We start from the raw sequence: 18521 nt of genomic DNA, 5'->3' as shown, positions 1-18521 counted from the left end.
AGAAGATTAAAAAGAAAAATTAAATCCATGGTATAATTGGTATTCTGTCATTTGTCCTTTTCTCCCGGGAGTCGCTTGCCCTTCGTCTTCAGAATCCATTGAACCAGGAGTTCTGGTCGGTTGGATTTTACTGAGCCTACTTAGTTTTTCCATTCCCCTCCTCATCCTCTAATGCCTCTTCCCAAAGCAAAATCTCGTCTTTTACACCTGCGAAGTGGATTTCATTAGCAGGATAAGACTTCAAAAGGGAACGCCTTTAAAACTAAAATTTGTTTTCGTTACTGTGTCCTACGCTGTGTTTAGAAATCAGGTCTGGCAAATTTAAAGCTTCAGTGAGCAGAAAACTTGCATCTAGCCTGACACCTTGTAAGCTTGGTTTCAGCTCAGGGTCACATAAAACAACCTATTTATAAACCCATGGAAAAAAAGCCGGGTTTTCAATAGCAGGAACTACTGACCCTGAAACTACAGGGAGATGAGTTGGGTGCCTTGATGATACAGATGGTCGGCCATGACAGTGTTACAGATGAGAGCTGCCAGGGCTTTGCGGGTCGCGGGGTCTCAGAATGCTTTCAGAACAAATCAATAACCAGTACAATAAAGCAGTTGTGTGAAATTACTACTTTATTCAAACTCGTGGTGTCCTAACCTGTTGAGCTACGACTCGAGCTTTTGATAAGGGAAGTGTGAGAAGGGCTCATGCAAGTTTAATTTTATCAAATGGTGTACTCTTTTTTTTCTCTATTCTGCACCTCCCCGATGGGCCATTTTCTTTCCTTCGTCAAAGAATTCACGCTTTTGTTTTGATTTGACGTACTTTAATTTTGAGACATTCCATAAACAGAGTCTATGTAGCAGCAGAGTGGCGGTGGTCTTGGGAATAGGTACTCCTGCTGCATTCACCAGAGACTGAAAATATGAATGGATTTTCTACAATGGTTCCAGCCTGTGAAGTGGGGGCCATGTCGCCTGTAGATTAGGATCTCCCACTGCGTGCGGTCAGAAAGACCTCAGTCACAATCTCAGTTCCACGACTTTTAGTAGCTGTAAGACTTTGGGCGAATCATTTAACCTCTCCTAGCCTTCGCTTCCACTCCTGGAGATAATCATCCGATCTGTCGCCCGGAGTCTGGAGTCATTAGAAGGGTTAAATGAGATAATGGACATAAAGCAACTGAATACAGTGCCCAGCATGGAGCCTACTCAGGAAATGTAGCTAACCCGGTCATTATCAGCCAAGAGTTCTCAGAGTTAGAATTTACATTTGGAAATAAAGTAATGCCATGGGATAAAAAATTAGTCTAAATTTTATTGCCTTTTTCTTTTTGTGATGAATCTTTAATGGTGACAGTTTAGGAATACCGGTAAATGGCAAGAATATAAAATTGACCCTCGATCCCGTCACACAGAAATAACCATTGTTGCCATTCTAATGTATGTCCTTCCATATTGACGCTATGGACTTCGGACAAATTGGGATTCGACTTCATTTGTTCAATAAGGGCAGTATTTACCGTGTTCCCACTCGGTGCTGGGCACTGTACTTTTTTTTTTAAACCTGCCTTTCCTCCTTCGTATATTTTGCCAACGTTTTTATGGGCAGCTGAGGAAGGAGCTTGTAAATGCCTCCAGCTTCCTCACGGTTATCTTAGATTTCCATTAAGCCTTTTACAACTTCCCTGGATGAGTGAGCCTATAGGAATTAAATATGAAATTCATAAGCCTAGACTGAACAGAAGAGGTGAGGACTGCTAGAATAAAGCGCAGTGGAAGAGTAATGGCAAGAAACCGGGCAAGGGTCGGAGCACGGGGTCCTGCCATTTAGGGAGCTGTGACTCCTGAGGAAGCCCCTTCCCTGCCCTGCGCTGTTCCCTGGAGGGGTTGGGGAGCAGGTGTGTGCCAGAGATTCCTCATGTTCCTCCCACTGCCACCGGGAGATGGACCTCACGGGGTAACAACGGCTTCTATCCCAGTCCCCACCTGGCCCCCGTAGGTGCTCTGGGTGCAGGGTCACCGGTCCTTCAGCCTGGAAAGAATGATACGCTTTAGACAAACGTTTCTTCACATTAGCGGACTTAGAGGGATTTAAAAGCCAACGTCGGGATACAAAGATTAGAAATCATCACAGAAAGTTTCTGTCAGGACAGAAGGGAAGAAGCAGCCGCAAGAGGATAGAGAGAATACTTCTCTCAAAGGCCCAGAATGACATCTCGCCCCTTTGGGAAGGGGCAGCTCCAATAAAATGGCAAGTGTGAGAGTCACCACCACGGCCCCGGTTCCTTCTTTAAACCGACACTGATTTTTCCACAACTAAATACAGCAAAGCCAGGATCTGGTGGAAAAGAAGACACGTAAAAATAGTGGCGCACGGACTGTTCTCAGTCCAGGGCTCCCTTTCGTCTTTAGAACTTGGGCTCGCTCTCTGTCCTTTCCCTTCTTCCAGAAGCTGCTTCCGGAGCTTCTGTTCTTGGATCAGCTCCTCTCCTCTCCCGGCTCAATGGATGTAAGGACACTTCTGAAACGGAATCTGCCCTACCGCCCCGCTCCCGGGACGGCGGGTTCCGGGCGTGCTCCAGGCAACACCTGTCAGGGTCCTGTGGGGCTGCGACCTGAGCCCCCAAGGTGCCCGGCTGCTGCGGGAGTTGGGTGGAGGAGACGGGGAACCTTCACAATTCTGTGAGGAAGCAAAATGAAATGATCAGCTCCACCGTGAAATCCCTTTGTTGTGAAAGAACAGAGAGAGGTGATCTTAACAGCCAGTGACAAACGCATCCCTAACCCCCAGCCCCTCCCGACCCGGCAGAGGGGGAAGCCTTTTAATGAGCAAGCCCTTGTTGCAACTGAGTTGAAGTTAATGTGGTTATTTCTGAGAAATGCAAGCGTTGGGGGACCCAGAATCTCTTTTCGGCTGTTTTTTTCAAAAAGCCACAGTGGGGTGCTGTAGCGACAGGATCTCACCATTAACTTTTAATTTCTTTGCTTTTGTTGGTCACTTAACATTATTTAAAAGTATGTTTTGGCTGGTGAATAATGCTTTTGGATTGCATTCAGAATGCATAAACAGCTGTAGTAAAACTTGCTCTCTTGGAAAGGAAGCCTACGCAGAGGGGCCAGGTGGTGCAGTGAACCAACGAACTAGCCTTTAACCTTCGTTAGACCTGGGTTCAAGTCCCGCTTAGGTCACCCCTGGAACATGAGGTGTCGGTTCTGTTTTGGTTTTGAATCCCAGTCCCTGGCCTGTCCAGATCCCACAACTCCCTGAATCATTTGGCCCAAATCTACACAATTGGCAGTTTCTACGCAAGGGAGGGGCGGTCCTGAAATAGCAGGGTGCAGCAGGTCAGCGCCGAAGCACATTGGCAGAGCTCAATGGGGGAGTTACAAGCTGACGAGCACCTGCCAGCTTGAAGCCTGGCTCAGTCCGGTGCGATGATTTCCTCACTTTTTCAAGCACTGCATTTGGTAGGGACAGGAGGAAAAAAGCTTCTTCCAATTTTTTACAGGTATTGTGCATGCAGGGCTGAAGCTGGATTTAGAAGTCTGCATTCTTTCACTGTAGACATCAGAATTGGGAGCCCGATAGAACCACACTGGGAAACATTGGTTTCATCTTGCCGAGTATACTTGGTGGGGATCAGACCTTGGTTTTTCTCCACTCTGCTTTGCTTATCTCTCATGTGATTTTGCTCAAGCCACTTACTCTAAAGTCTTCGTCTCCCTGTCTGTGAAATGGGAATACCCCAGAGACATCATTTTCCACATTCTTAATTACCTAGAGAAGCATTCTGAAAATTGAAATTATGTTTGCAAAACAGAGCTAATTCTCTGAGTGACAATAATCGGGTATGTTACCTTATTGTTATTGTGAGAGGAATTACTTGACAGGTTGCCTCTTTTGACCCCCCGACTGATAATTATGTAAGGTCACACTGTGCTAGGTTTATATTGTCTCTGAAGACCCACCGAGATGAGATGACTAGAATATTAGGAGGATTCTCCTGAAAACAGCCTCCATGGGCAGACAGCACCCCCCGTTGTGAGTGTGGCTCTAATCATGGGCTCTTAACCTGCGTGGACCTGTGTTATGTGTAGGGACGGCCCTCATCATGTGGAGCACGCTAATGAAATGCTCCTCTGGTGATTCTGTTTCCTGGGCCGGCCCTTGGTACTGTGAGGAAATGGTTGATGAGTGGTCTGGATGTACTACAAGGCATTTTCCGTAAGCACATGGTGGAGAGCTCATTCTTCTTGCTTCTTCGTCAGGTTCATCAGCACCAGGACCGGGGAGAGACCTTTCAGTGCCAGCTATGCCCTTTCACTTCCTCACGCCACTTCAGCCTGAAACTCCACATGCGTTGCCATCAGCATTTCCTGAGGACAGAAGCCAAGGTGAAGGAGGAGATCCCAGACCCAGATGTCAAGGGATCTCCCCACCTCAGTGACAGTGCCTGCCTGGGGCAGCAAAGGGAAGGAGGAGGGACAGAGCTAGTGGGGACCATGATGACGTCCAACACTCCAGAGAGGACTAGCCAGGGTGGGGCTGGCGTCTCGCCTTTGCTGGTGAAGGAGGAACCCAAGGAAGATAACGGCCTGCCAACCTCCTTTACTCTGAATGCTGCCGACAGGCCGGCCAACCACACAAAGCTGAAAGACCCCTCCGAGTATGTGGCCAACAGTGCGTCAGCATTGTTCAGCCAGGACATCTCTGTTAAGATGGCGTCTGATTTTCTCATGAAGCTGTCAGGTACTTGAATAGGGTTGTATTCTCTCTCTCTCTTACTTTCTCTCTCTTTCTCTACCAGGATTCTCATCTGTAAAATGAGCTGGTAGTACTAGATGATTTCAAGGTCCCTTTACATTCTAATTGTTTACACTCTCATAAATTTTCTCCTCGACCTTTTTTTCCCCCCTCCCAGTCCTTTGGAAGTAGTCATTGCTGTGGTTTGGGTCTAGAAACAACAGGGCTTGTTGATTTCCTTCCGGTTTTCCCCTTTATGGGTTCTTGTTGTGGGGAACAGGTCACATGGTGAGCCAAGTTGGTGATAGTTCTTTGTGTGACCTTGGGCCATATTTAACTTGTCTCTGCATTTGGTTCTTTTAAAGTGCTCGTATGGAACGTCTCATTTTGCATTATTCAAGCTCTTTATTGCCTTAACTTGGAAGAGTTTTAAAGGACATATATACAGAGACTCCTGTTAGGAATTATATTTTTAAAATTTGTGCAAATGATAAAGATTATCGTCACATTCTTTTTTCCACTGGAAAAAAATTTTATTGTAATAGAATGTACCTAACATGAAATTTACCATTCTAACCATTTTTAAGTATACAGTTCTTTGGCATTAACTTCATTCCTGTTGTGTAGCCATTGCCACCATCCATCTCCAAAAATTTTTCATCATCCCAAACCGAAACCTCATACCCATTAAACAACAATTCCCCATTCTGCCCTCCCCACAGCCCCTGGTAACCACTAGTCTACTTTCTGCCTCCCTGAATTTAACTACCTTAGGTGCCTCATGCAAAGTGAAATTAAAAAAAAAAAAAAGCAAACAACTTTTTTTAAAAAATAATCTTTCCCAACTACCCCACTGCCTTTTGGAAAGAAGATGAAAGACGTTATAAAAATTCGTTGTTAATCGACATCACGTTTATCATCAGATTACACATGGCATTTCTTCTTGTTTTTGTCCTTCATTTTTTCCTCCAATTTCTTTGATTAAGTTGCGGAGTTGAGTAGGGGGTGTGGCGATATTGAGGGAGTGCTGCTTGTCCTGACTGTTTGGGAATGATAAAACATGACACGAGATTGTGCTGCTACTTGTAACATTTTTTAAAGTATGATTTAAAATTGTAAAAGAGATGTGGAGGGTGGGAAAAGGTCAGCTGAGAGTTGGTTCTGTCTTTCAGTGAAGATGGCAGTCCCCACGATGATTTCCAAATGCCATTTCAGCTCTTTGGAGATTGACAATACCCTTTTAAATGGAGAATAATTGGTCACCGCCTTCCTTTAAATGGACTGTGAGTCACATTTCACTAAATGTCATTGCCAGGTGAATTAGAGGTTCGGCTCCACTCGCTTGGAAGTCCCTTTGCTCAGTGACACTTCAGTCAGGTCTCTCGGAATGTCCCCAGCACCTAGATCTTTGCCCCTCAGGAGTGCACAACACTAGTTGGAAGAAATGAGGAAATGGAGGGGACAAGAAGTGAGGCGTCAGAAATGACCCGGGGAGTCAGCGAGGGCAGGGAATGTTAACAACCAGGCACTCCAACCCACTAGCCCACAGCGTGAGTGCAGAGTCCTCGGCTGGAAATGGTCAGGCCACGGGAAGCCAAGTGTATCTGCCTGTGGCCTTGAGGAACGTGGCGGGGGCCGGGGAGGGGGGGTTGGCTCTCTCCTCTCTTCCCCTCGCCTGCTTTCTCCCACCTTAGTCTAGGGGAGAATGGACTTGTAGACTCTTTGAGTTTTATATTTAAACATTTCTTAAAATGGGGGGAAATGCATGTTTCTAGTTTTCCTTTTGCTGCTGATCCTTTAGGCTTCACCTCTGCCGGGGGGCGGGGAGGGAGTGTGCAGGGTGTGCATCTCTGTTTTTTCCCGGTTGGTCTCGCCGCCCACCAATATTATAGCAAAGAGGGCTCCTTTCCGGGGCTCTTCTAGTGCACTCCCAAGGGAAGGAATGCAAGTGGCACGGCGTATTCAGCTGGTGTGGTTTAAACATAGGACTTTTTCCTTACTTAATAGATAGGAGGTGGGGCGAGACTAAGGACAGGGGTGAGTACCTCGTAGGATTAGGTTTACTCCAGAATTGCCTTTACTCCAGAACTGCAAGAAGTTTTTAGATCTGGAGGAAGGGGAGAGGGGGACGAAGGAAGGATTGGTCTTCAGATAGGATGCTTGGTTATGGTACACTACTCCTGCTGGGCTCAGGCTGTAATTAGCTCCGGACCCAATCTCAGGGAGTCTGAGATAAGGCGTGCTGAGAGCCAGCACTGCAAACGGGAGAGACTCAAGAGAAGCCAGCCGGATAGGTTGGGGTGAAAGACTGCACCAAAGCCTTCCACTGTGATCTGTTTTCTCAGTTAGTTATTGATGGGACTTGTTTACAGTTTGGCAGTGGGAGTATTTACTGACTTATCAATTGGCATAAGAAAACAGATAACAAATGCACACTCTTTATGCAAAAGACCCATGCAGCTATTTTCTGGTGGCTTACTAGAGGTCTTGAAACCTGACTTGTATGCACTGTTACCTAGCAACCTGTTACAAAGTCACCGGGGAGTGAGATGCATCGGTAATTTTTTTTGTGTGTGCATATTTGGATGTAAATGTAAACTTGGTGACTGTGGCCCTGCGCAGCCCACAGGAGGAAAAGAAATGTTCAAAGGAAAGGAATACATTTTCTGGAGAGATTTTTTTTTTCCCCTTAATTTCCACTAACTCTCTGGTTGATCGGGCCTTATCCTTGATAACTGCCATCACTGTGCTTTACCTGGCCTTGTCTGTGAATAGGATCCTGGGACCCAAAGGCCAGATCTCAGGGAGCTGTGGCTGAGTTTCTAGCTCTTGCCGTCATCAGAAGTAGCGCAGTATGTGCTTAGTATCTGGCTTGGTCCCTCGGTGTCATAACGGCGCCATTGTTCTTGCAGCAAATTTTTGAGCTGGGCTCTGTGCGTGCACCTGCTGGGACTGTAGGGTGCAGCTGTTTGCGGGCACCAAGTCTGCGAGTCTCTGTGCCAGCCCCATGACTGCAGAATTGGAGCACAGTGACAGATTCAAGCGTGCACATACCTACTTGTTTCCCAAAGAGAGACGGAAAACACTTGATTCTTTCTTGCTTGGTTATTAAGGGAAGTCTTTCTTGCTCCTTCCACGAAAACTAAGCATCCAGATGACTTAATGGAACCCAGTGGGATTAAAAAATCGCTGGTAGAATGCTGTTTTCAACAGACTGGAAGTCCTTCTCTCACCACCCCCCCACCTCCACGTTAAGGTTTTTCCCAGCCTGTGTGATTGTGAAATCAAACCCGTTCTCCGATCTATCAGCTATTCCTCTGCTGAGCCCGCACTTAACATTCCGTAGTCCTTCAAGATTAATGTTGCTCCCCTAGAACCGAGGCTCCTAGGCAGCTTCATAATTGATTCCGGGAAGAGGATGGGGAAGCCCCGGCTGCTGGCTTTCTGGACTGATGGAAAATATAATTTTGTAAACTTTGCCCAGGGTTTCAGCCTCAGAGGCAGGCTGTGGAGGGCTATAGCCTTACATATTTGCACAGATATTTCTTGGGAGCCTGAAGACCCAGGTGGATGGTGGAATGTCAGAACAGGTGATCCAGTGGTCCTGTGACTGGGGCGTGCAGGGGAGAGGCACTCACTCAGCTGTGCACCTGAGTTCCTGCTGCTCTGAGCCTCCCCTCTCCCTTAACTAGCCGAGTGTAAATTCAGCCGCACCGTATACTTACCTGGGGAGCTTCTTAAAATGCCAGGGCCCAGTCTACTTTCAAAGTTAGGATTTCATTGCTCTGGGCAAGGGCCTAGTCAATTGGCATTTTTGTTTTTTTGTTTTAATCCTCAAATGAGTCTCGTGCACCTGGGCCTGTGGGCCACTGGTGTGGCACATGCACGTGGTACCTGATACAATTTTTTTCCGTTTTTGTGGTGTTTTTTGTTTTTGTTTTTGTCTTTTTTTTTCAGTACTGCTCTCCTTCCTTCCTTTCTATTTCAGACCCTGGAAAGGGGCCTAGTGGGTGGTGTGAGATGAGTCTGAGGCATCCACCCTAGGTCAAGGTTGACAAGAGGCCCGGGTGAGTCATGGCCCCTGAGCTCCTTGTTTTTCCTTGTGGGGCCTCATGGCAGGAGAAGTAGAAGAAGCATCTTGGTGTGTTCTCCAGTTAGAACCAGAAAGTCTCAGGACTGATCGAGAGCATCGAGGACCTGGGAGTATCATCATTACATGCCTGATTCAAAGTTGCTTGCAGCAGCCTTTGCATCATTTCTCTTCCTCAGAGCTACCCTTTTCAAGATAGGAAATTTAATTCTAACTCTCCACATTGTAACCAAGCAGTTGACAGATACTTGGCACCTCCGTTGTAGGCTGGGAATATCTTTTTGTCCCTGGTTTTCCAAAATAAAAGATACAAGTCATTTCAACTATTTTTAATTTGGAAACTGGCAAAAAAAAAAAAAAAAAAATCATACTGTCTCCCACATTATATTAATTTTGTATAATGGAGTCCAAAATAATTTTAACTAGGAGAGATGGCATTTTTAAAGCAGTGACTTACCAATGGGTCCAGGCTGAACTGTTTCTGATTTATTGGGAGGAGCTCTGCTGTAACGTAGCAGAGGCTTTCTTGGACAAAGACAGGTGAGTTGCGGACCGTGTTTGCATACTCTCTTGCAGTTTCCTGTGGGCCTTTCTTCTGCTTCCACCTAGTTCACACAATTTTCTGCATCTGCAGTGACAACACAGTTAGTCCGTAAACGGCAGCCGCCCTATCCGACGAGGGCTTTGTTGGGGTGCTGGAGGAGGGAGAAGATGCGCGGTAAACCGGGTCGTCCTTATTGCCTGGGAGCTCTGGTCGGCTTTCTGTATTACATCTTTCCAAATGAGCCTTCTTGTAAGTCAGTACCAGCCTGTGCCAGTCGTGTCCCGAGAGTTCCGTGCCAGTCGTCAGGGCCTCCCGCTTCCCTTCCCTAATTGTGTGTCTTCCCCAGTGGTTTAACTTTTAACAACCTTCCTTTATGCCTTGGTTGGCCCTTCTTTTTTATTTTATTTTATTTTTACTTTTTTCCCTAAGATTTTATTATTTTTTTAAAGTAATCTCTACTCCCAACGTGGGGCTCGAACTTACCCACCCCAAGATCAAGAGTCACACGCTCCACTGACTGAACCAGTCAGGAGCCCGGGCCCATCTTTTTAACCCTGCCCTGCTTTTCTCGTGATGGGCACGCACTGATCATGTGACTGAAATTCCTGGTGTCGGAAACAGCATTTAGGCCCTTATCCATGCTGGCAAGCCTGAATGCCCTTTTGAAATCCCGGATTTTACTGACCCCCGTGGTGATTCATAGGAGAGGGAGAGTGTGACTCCTGTTTTTCAATGACTTGCTACTCCCTGAAACAAGGACTGATCTAAGTCACAAAAGGAACAGGTGGCATCACAAGAAAACAGGGTCTGGGGGTATACACCCATGTCCTGAAACGTCTGTGGAGATTTGGTGACATCTGCTCATTGTTTATTATTTTTCCTTAACAATCACTCATATAATCTAGTGCTTACTCTGTGTCATTCAGCTCCCTTGACCTTCATAACGACTCTATGGGTGCATAAAGTTCGGATTCCCATTTTACAGATGAAAACCGAGAAACAGAGGTTGAGAGGCTTGCCCAAGTTTATGCTGCTGATAAGCGGCAGCACTGGGATTCTAATCCAGGGTGCCTGGTTCCAACATTTCCTCCTCCCCCAGGCTGCCCGTACCCCAAATCACAAAACAAGGAGGCAGCGTGACTGAACTTGGCTCTGTTCTTTGCCCTGGTGTGCTGGCGTGGAGCTAGAGTCCCCAGCATGGAGCCATTCTCTGAATGCTGTATGTCGGACACCACTGAAACTTGCATTAATTCTTTTAGGCTTTTCAGGAATTACTTAGTGCAAATGGTAGTAACAGTAAGGCCAACTAATAGTTCCGTAGGGCTTTACAGCATATGGCATATTTCCAAATACATTGCCTCTTGACAAGCATGTAGACAAAGACCGAGACACAGTGAGATTAGCTGTAAAAGGGTCATGACGGAATCTAGATCTTTCTTCCTCACTGTGTTAGATAGAGTATACCTCATTCTAGAATTGCGCTGAGAATGATTTTTTATCTTGACAGATCCCTGGGAAGATTTGTCAAAGCCAGTGTTGCTGCAAACCTGAATCCAAGTCATTTCCTTCCTTCCCTCATTAGTCTATTTTCTTCGAGATGTTGCTGCTTGTTACTACTGTTACCACTTCTACTGCTTACTGATCAAATGTGTCTACAGCCAGCCCGGCCCTGTGCCCACAACTTCATGTAATTTCTCATTAAACCCTCTTAAAAGCCCTGAGGGGTCAATAATTTTAAACCTATTTTACAGATGAGGAAGTTGAGGCTTCAAAGGTTTTGGCAGTAAGGAAGAGAGCGAAGATTCGTCTCTGCCGAGCTGCAAAGCCTTGGCTCATGACCACTTAATTAGCTATTACTTAATTTTTTTTCTCAGTTGAGTGAACTGTCTTTTGACCTCCGTCTGCTTCACTGTTTATTTTCCTTGGCTTCAAACCATGGCATCATTTCTAATGCATGCTAATTCAGTCACTAATCTGGTTAAATTTTTTGTGTCTTGAAAATATATCTCGAATCCAGCCCTCTGCGTGCAGCCTTTCCTGGCCATCAGCTCACACCTAAGCAGCTTGCCTCTTCCGCTCCCTCCCTGATGCCCTCTCCACCCCTGCAGCCCCCTCCAGGCCCTCCAACACATTGTAACAAACTCTTCTTCTGATAACCTCTTGTATCAGGCTCTGCCCCTGCCTCTCCTTTCTCCAGAGGAACCGTATCCTCACTGCTCTCCAGAAGAATGTTGACTGTCTTCACCAGCTCAAACCTACACCCTCTCACTGTTGTTTCTCTGCCTTCACTCATGTTGTTCCAGGGTCTGGTCATTCGAATTGTGGCCATCCATGCAGCTTCCTCTTGTTAGGTACAAAGGGGGGAAATCAGAACTTTTCAAAAAAGAATGATAATGTCCTTCAAACTAAATGAGCTGTTTTAATGCTTCTCGGACCCACAGTGATTCTATATCTTTGTAGGGAATTTCTAACAATGTTGGGGCCCATTCCTGTGATACCCTCTCCTACTGTTTGGCCTGTGCAAATGCTGGCCATCCCACAAAGAGTATTTTGGTTCCCACTTCTTCAGTAAAACCTTCTCCTGTTATTCTGGTCTTTACTGCCAACCCTCTCACCCCATGTGAATTCTGGTAATATTTAGAGTCTACATCACCCAGGCTGGGGATTGTGTTACTGCATAGTTCATTCTCTTGCTTGATTAGTCTGATCTCTTGAACTAAGTCAAGTTGCTAAGGTGGGGGAGGAGGGGTCAGATAGTGTTTCTTTTGTAACATCTTTATCTTCATACCATCCACAGTGCATTCCATGATGGATTATACCATAGATGTTCTGCTAGTCATAATCTGGACGTGAGGTTTTCAGAGGTTGTGATATTACTTCACTTAAACGAGATTTGCAGATTTGTACCTAGCTTCCTAGTGTCACAAGAAAGAAGATGGAGCAGAGTGGTGGTCTGTGGAAAGTGAGCGGGCCATTCAAAGGGAACCTTGACGGCAGTGAGTCCCTTGGTGTCTTCTCATGCCCCGTGTTCTAGGCCAGCCGAGGCTAAGAGCTGGAGTCTGTCACTCAGTTAGTTAAGTAACAAACAACTCCACAGTTTAGCAGCTCAGAATAATAACCATGGACTTAGCTTATGATTTTGTGGATTGGCATTTGGGCCCAAGAAGCGCAGGGTGCTTCTTCGGGTCTCCAGGCTGATTCATCTATCTGAAGTCCTTTGCCACTTGGGCTGGGTGTGGACTGGTCTAGGATGGCCTCAGCTAGTGATGGCTTCTCCCTGTTCTCCACGGTCTCTCATCGTCAGTGGGCTAGCCCAGGCTCGTTCACATGACAGCCGGGCAGGGTTCCAAAGGAGAGAGCAGAAGTGCATGAGGCCTCTGGAGGCTAGACTGAGAACCGGCCCAATATCATTTCCACCGCCTTCTATGGACGAAAGCAGGCCACAGCTCCAGCCAAGACTTAGGGAGTGGGAAAATGTACTTCACCTCTTGATGCCAGGAGCTGCGAAGTCACATTAAAAAGGGGTGGGGCTTCAGGGAAGGGAGTTGTTAAGGCTTCTTTTTTTTTTAAAGTAAGCTCTACCCCCAGTATGGGGCTTGAACTCACAACCCCGTGATCAAGAGCCGAACGCTTTCCCGACTGAGCTAGCCACACAACCCCCGTAATGGCCATTTTCTAGTCTACCGCAGCTCAAGAGTTCTTCAGGCTCTCCGGGTGTTCCACAATGACAAAAATTGTTTAAGAACTGATGGATAAACCAGAATGTCAGCATGGTAATTTAAAATGACAAGTGTAACAATCAAGAGGAGATGTCATCTGGGGCAGATGGTCACCAACTTCCCTGAAAAGTGTCGGAAATATATTATCCAATCTTTAGGTTTTCTTTTTTTCTCATCTCAAATCACTTCATGCTGTTCATACATACAAATCACTTCACTGCTGTTCATACATTTCATTCTTTGTACGTGTTAATAGAATGAATTTAAAATACAGCTTTCGCGTTTACTCATGACTTGATTGGTTTTCCAGGACTTGTCCTTCCTGCTTTTGACAAGGGAGATATCCTGTCGGTTAAGCGGATTACTGCAGATAGCGACTTTTGCTCATTATGTGTTGATTTTGTTAGTTCAGTTCATGGAGGAAAACCTTATTTATTTATTTTACAGTTCTGGAGACACCGCTCATTGTTATTACCCTTGATCCTGACCTTTTTTGTTTTCCCTTGGTCCCTGTATACAGTAATGGTAACTGTCATCGGGGACCTGTGTGGTCCTGATTGGAGGACATTGATACTGAAATGTAGCTAAAGATTAGCTCACGTGGGGATTAATGAGAAATAGGAGATGGTTCAAACTTCTCCAAACACTAATTATAAAACTACTTAAGGTAAATTATGTAGTTTACCTTTTTAGAGAACAAAATTTAAAAATATTTAGCTGATGTTTTAAACATTCTATTTGAAAATAATATGCTTAACATCTAAAAGCAATGCTCCACTCTAATTAATTACTATTTAATTGCATCTTGGCTTTCCTTATAATTTTAGAAGGCAATTTATGTTTTTTTTTTCTCACCTAATGTGCATCAGGTTGTCAAATAACCCCCAGGTCCTGGCAGATCATACATACTTACATATATTTACAAGGGAACTTGGGTGGTTATTTGTAATATGGGGAGTTGAGCTCTGATTCTGGTTCCATCGTTCAGGAGCTGTGTTATTTTAAACAGGTCGTATCGTTCTCTGAGCCTGTGTTTACTTATCGTGAAATGAAAGAAGTAAAAACAATAATGGTTTTCACTTCTTCTTTTAAACACTAACCTCATTTATCCAAACAAAATCAAGTGCCAACTCAATATATAAAACACATAGAATGTTTTTAACAGAACTTTATTTTTTAAGTTCACAGTTATTGTATTTATTTATTCAAAAAATCCAGCAATCAGAGCAAAGGTGCTCTTTGATAAGCACAAAACATGGGCTCAGCGTTATGATGAGGGGAGGTCATCTAGCAGCGTCTGCCTATTGTATATTTCTGAATTTATTTTGCTGATTACAGTTTCCAGAAATACATTTATACAGGGATGTTGTGGTAAAGGAGAGTAGATTTGTAACAATTCATCTTGTGATCTCAAAATGCCTTTAATTAAATTTATTCAGCTGCTCAAAAAAAAGGGTACCAATAATGAGAAGTTTTTGCTTCCAAGTTGACAACATTCAGCAACTGCCCTCATTCCTTGTCGTAAGACCAGGAGCATTCAAAATGTGCAATATGCAGTAAAGGCCCCTGGAAATCCTATAGTAACCTCTTCGGTATTGCTCCAATAACTGGCATTTGGAAGTTTATTCACTCTGTCTGGTCTCACATTCCTCAACTGCAAAACGGGCATACAATTAGGGTTGTTGTGAGAAGCAAATAAATTAATTCAAATAAGTTAACACTTAGCATACTTCCTGACCCCTACTAAGTGCTTTATAAATGATAGACCCAGGCAGACCTATATAATCAGTGTGTGTCTTAGTCTGTCCACCATCACGAGAGGCTTCACCAAAGCAGATACACTTGAACCCAAGCTGGCATTTAACAGAAGGTAATGCTTCTCAACCACAGGTGTGCTAGGACACAGCTGGCCGAGTCTAGAAAATTTCTGTTTTCATGACGGGGCAGTGCCAGCTAGTGGGGGCAAGGCCAGGGATGTTGCTAAACATCCCACAGTGCATGAGACAGTCCTCCAGAGCAAATTTTCTTGCTCAGAATGTCAGTGGTGCTGAGGTTGAGAAAGCCGGATTGCAGGCATGCACGTCAACTCCAGTAGGAGCACAGTTGTATAGTTTTACATGGACACCCCTGAATTTTTTGAAAGATCAGTGCATCGCCATCCACTTCCTTATTAATGATATATTACTAGAATTCTACCACTCCTGTGATAACAGGAGGAGGAACTGCATTGCAGGTGAAACCAACGGAATTAACTTGTCAACCCAAGTAAACATTAGTGGTCTCCATTAGAACACAGATGAGGGTACATATTTTTCAATTAAATTTTCGATTGCCTTCAATAATCTTAAAAGCTTAAATTTGGAACAAACAGTTGTTGGGACTCTGGAAGCTTATCCTAGGATTCCTGGGAACACTGTTTGAGAACCACCCATCTGTGGCCCCTTCCAGGGCCAAGAGTCTTAGGCTCTGCTTTAGGGTGAGGTAGAAAATAACATTCTTAATGGTCTACCTTTTTCACGTAGCATTTCAGCATTCACAAAATAGCTAGATTCTGAGCTGAAAGAGGGCTCTGTCTTATTAAATGCCAGGAAAGTATCATCTTCCTTCACCAGAGGGAACAAACGGAACAGAGCGGAATAGCCACGGTGCGGCCCGTTTTCCTCTTCCACCTTCTTAGTCAGATCTTCACAAAACTCCTTCCTATGGGAAAGGGACGTTTTCTGCCCCTTACCTCCAGGTCATGTCCCACCTTTCCCTTTCTCCCTAACAAAGGCTGTTCACTCCATAGCACTTATTTCCAAAGCCCATAGTCCGACTGCTTAGGGTAGCACCCCCCTCAAAGGCACTTGGAAAGATAGGAGAGAGGGTGGGTGAGTTTTCAGCCAGACACCCTGAAGTCTGTGTCTCTGTGATTAGAAGGGGTTGGGCTGTTAACTTCTTGGGACCTTGGTTCCCTCGCTCATAAAATGAAGATAGTAGTAATAGTTATCTTCTGTGATGGATGAAGGACCAGTTCCTGTTAACTAGGCAAATGCCGAGTGTGTGCACTATTAAGGAAGTTTATGGAAGAGTCTTGGGGTGCTTAGAAGGGATCTCGGTGTGAACTGATGACTCTTTGCTCTAAAGAGGTTTTTTTGTTGTTGTTGTTGTTGTTGTTGTCTTTTTAACAGTTAATTAATCCCTGCCCATTAGAATTGGAAACTTGGAATCATTTTATCCCAGTGGCTTTCCCATTTGTTTCCCATGTGAGCCTTTATCTCGCATCCTGTATAAATTCTCAAAAAGTTGAGTTGTTTCCTTTAAATGGCAGCCCAGCTTCATTGAGTGCATGAACTTACGAATATACATAATTTATAATCAAAGTGGCTAAGGTCCTAAAATGTTTGGAACAGACAGAGAAGGGGCCTTTTTTTTTTTTTTAAGATTTTATTTATTTATTTGACAGACAGAGATCACAAGCAGGCAGAGACGCAGGCAGAGAGAGAGGGGGATGCAGGCACCCTGCCGAGCAGAGAGCCCGATGCGGGGCTCGATCCCAGGACCCTGGGATCATGACCTGAGCCGAAGGCAGAGGCCTTAACCCACTGAGCCACCTAGGCACCCCCGAGAAGGGGCCTTTTGATTTGTGGGGTTTCCTCCATGTGTTAAAAATGGAGTATCTGGAAACTTGAAGATACCTAAATAGAAGTCAAGGTAAGGGCTGAGAAAGTCTCTTACCAATGGAACTCCGTATGTGCACAGATCTTTGTGGTAGTAAGAATGAAGTCAAGAGTAGGCTGTGAATTGTAATTGGTTCCCTTTTTCTTAACAGTTCCCCCAAAGAAAAAAGAAAACATCTATAATTCCACCTTTTTCTGTAGAAAGAGGATGAGTTTTTTTTAAGTAGGATAAAAAGACAAAAGTAAGATAATAAAAAACTATGGCAATTATTCAGTCATATTGATCTTAAAACATAGGCTTTATGTACTTTTTTAGTATTAGTATTTCTGGTATTTAGACCTAGAGTGTTTGGGAAATTAAAACTTGGGCAAACTAGTGTTTCCCACGGGGTTGCTGTGTGTGTGTGTGTGTGTGCGTGTGTGTGTGTGTGTGATCTGTTATTAGCTATATTTACATTTCCCCAGCATTTATGTCAATTCTTGACATTGTCAGAACAAAAACCAGGTATGAAATGCCTGCAGATTTATAATCCAGCAACATGCTAGCTTGCCTCTTATGTTTTTAAATGTCTTTTTGAAGTTGTGTTAAATCTGGGTTGTACTAACAATGATAAATTTTTTTTCTTAAGTCTTATGTAGAATTTATTTTGACGAATACTTCTAGAAGCTATTTTTATCTTCAGAGACCATCAGCTTAAGGTTGTTCTCCCTAGAAATTGGGATTTGCTTCTTGGGCTCCAGTAGTTTCTTATCTCTTTCCTAGCCTCATCTTAGAATTTTTAGAAGTTTTAAAATAAAAGATACAGAAGCATTTTAAAAGTACATAACTTTCTGTTATTCCTTCCCAAAGAATCAAAGTTTCAGGCTTAACAGAAAACACACCACTTAATTATTTTGTGGTGACTAACTAGGATGCTTTTGGAAGAGGATTTTATAAAGGGTTCTGGAAGAAAGGCATAGAGTGAGAGAAGCTTTAGGAGCTAGCCTGCAGCCCCCTCCCTCCACCGCGCAGTCCCACTACCCCCAGGAAATGGTTGAAAGAGGAGAAGTATGCTAAATACAGAGTCCTCTTAGGATCTACCTTCCTTGCTGAGGTCAGAAATACATAAGGATTGCTCTAGAAACCATCATTGTTCTCTTTGGTTTAGATTCTGATGGCGTTGTCCCCAAAAGGCCAAATTTTATTGTATTGTATTTTACTTGTTTTTAGTTTTTTGTAAAGTAATCTCTGTGTGCAGCGTGGGGCTCAAACTCATGACCCTGAGATCAGTCGTCATGTGTCCTACCAACTGAGCCGGCGGGGCACCCCAGAAGGCCAGATTTTAAGCACTTTGGTTGAAAATTTTCTGGACTCCTCCCTCAGTAATGCCAAAGTCCAAGTGAATGAGTATCACAGACTCCTCAGTACATGCTATGGTGTAGATGGCAGAGCTTTTATCTCTAGGTCTTGTTCCCAGCCTAAGTATCAGATCTAGGGAAAACACTTCCGATTGCCTTCAGCGGAATATTCTGGGATTGGGGGTTTTTGTTTTCCACGGGTAATAGGGAAGGACCATCAGATGTTACTAATCTGTAGCCGACATATTTTATTCATTCCTCAGCTATATTTTGAGCACCTACTATGTGCCAGACCCTGTACTAGGCACTCAAGGTACATCTGTGTTAAAGATCATTGCCTTCTTGAAGCCTACCTTTGAGTTAGGGGAAGAAAGCATAGTAGTTAACATAATAAATAAGAAACTCATATGGAATGTAACTAGTCTGCTTGGGC

At 44.5% G+C, this 18521-nt stretch overlaps 1 protein-coding gene across 11 annotated transcripts in view; it reads left to right on the top strand.

Annotated features, from left to right (window-relative positions):
• Positions 1 to 18521, top strand: part of ZNF827 (zinc finger protein 827) — a 166972-nt gene that overhangs the window by 42468 nt on the left and 105983 nt on the right. For all 11 annotated transcript variants that reach the window (XR_004283148.1, XR_004283147.1, XM_032332416.1 and 8 more), the window contains exon 4: positions 4264 to 4744. Coding sequence is in view for 9 of the 11 variants with exons in the window: in XM_032332416.1 (XP_032188307.1) it covers positions 4264 to 4744 (481 nt within the window). In the remaining 2 variants the exon portion in view is untranslated. The remainder of the gene's footprint in view (positions 1 to 4263; positions 4745 to 18521) is intronic.

Source organism: Mustela erminea, chromosome 2 (genome assembly GCF_009829155.1).
Source record: "Mustela erminea isolate mMusErm1 chromosome 2, mMusErm1.Pri, whole genome shotgun sequence".
NCBI lineage: Eukaryota > Metazoa > Chordata > Mammalia > Carnivora > Mustelidae > Mustela > Mustela erminea.
This window is presented reverse-complemented; position numbering and strand designations above follow the sequence as displayed.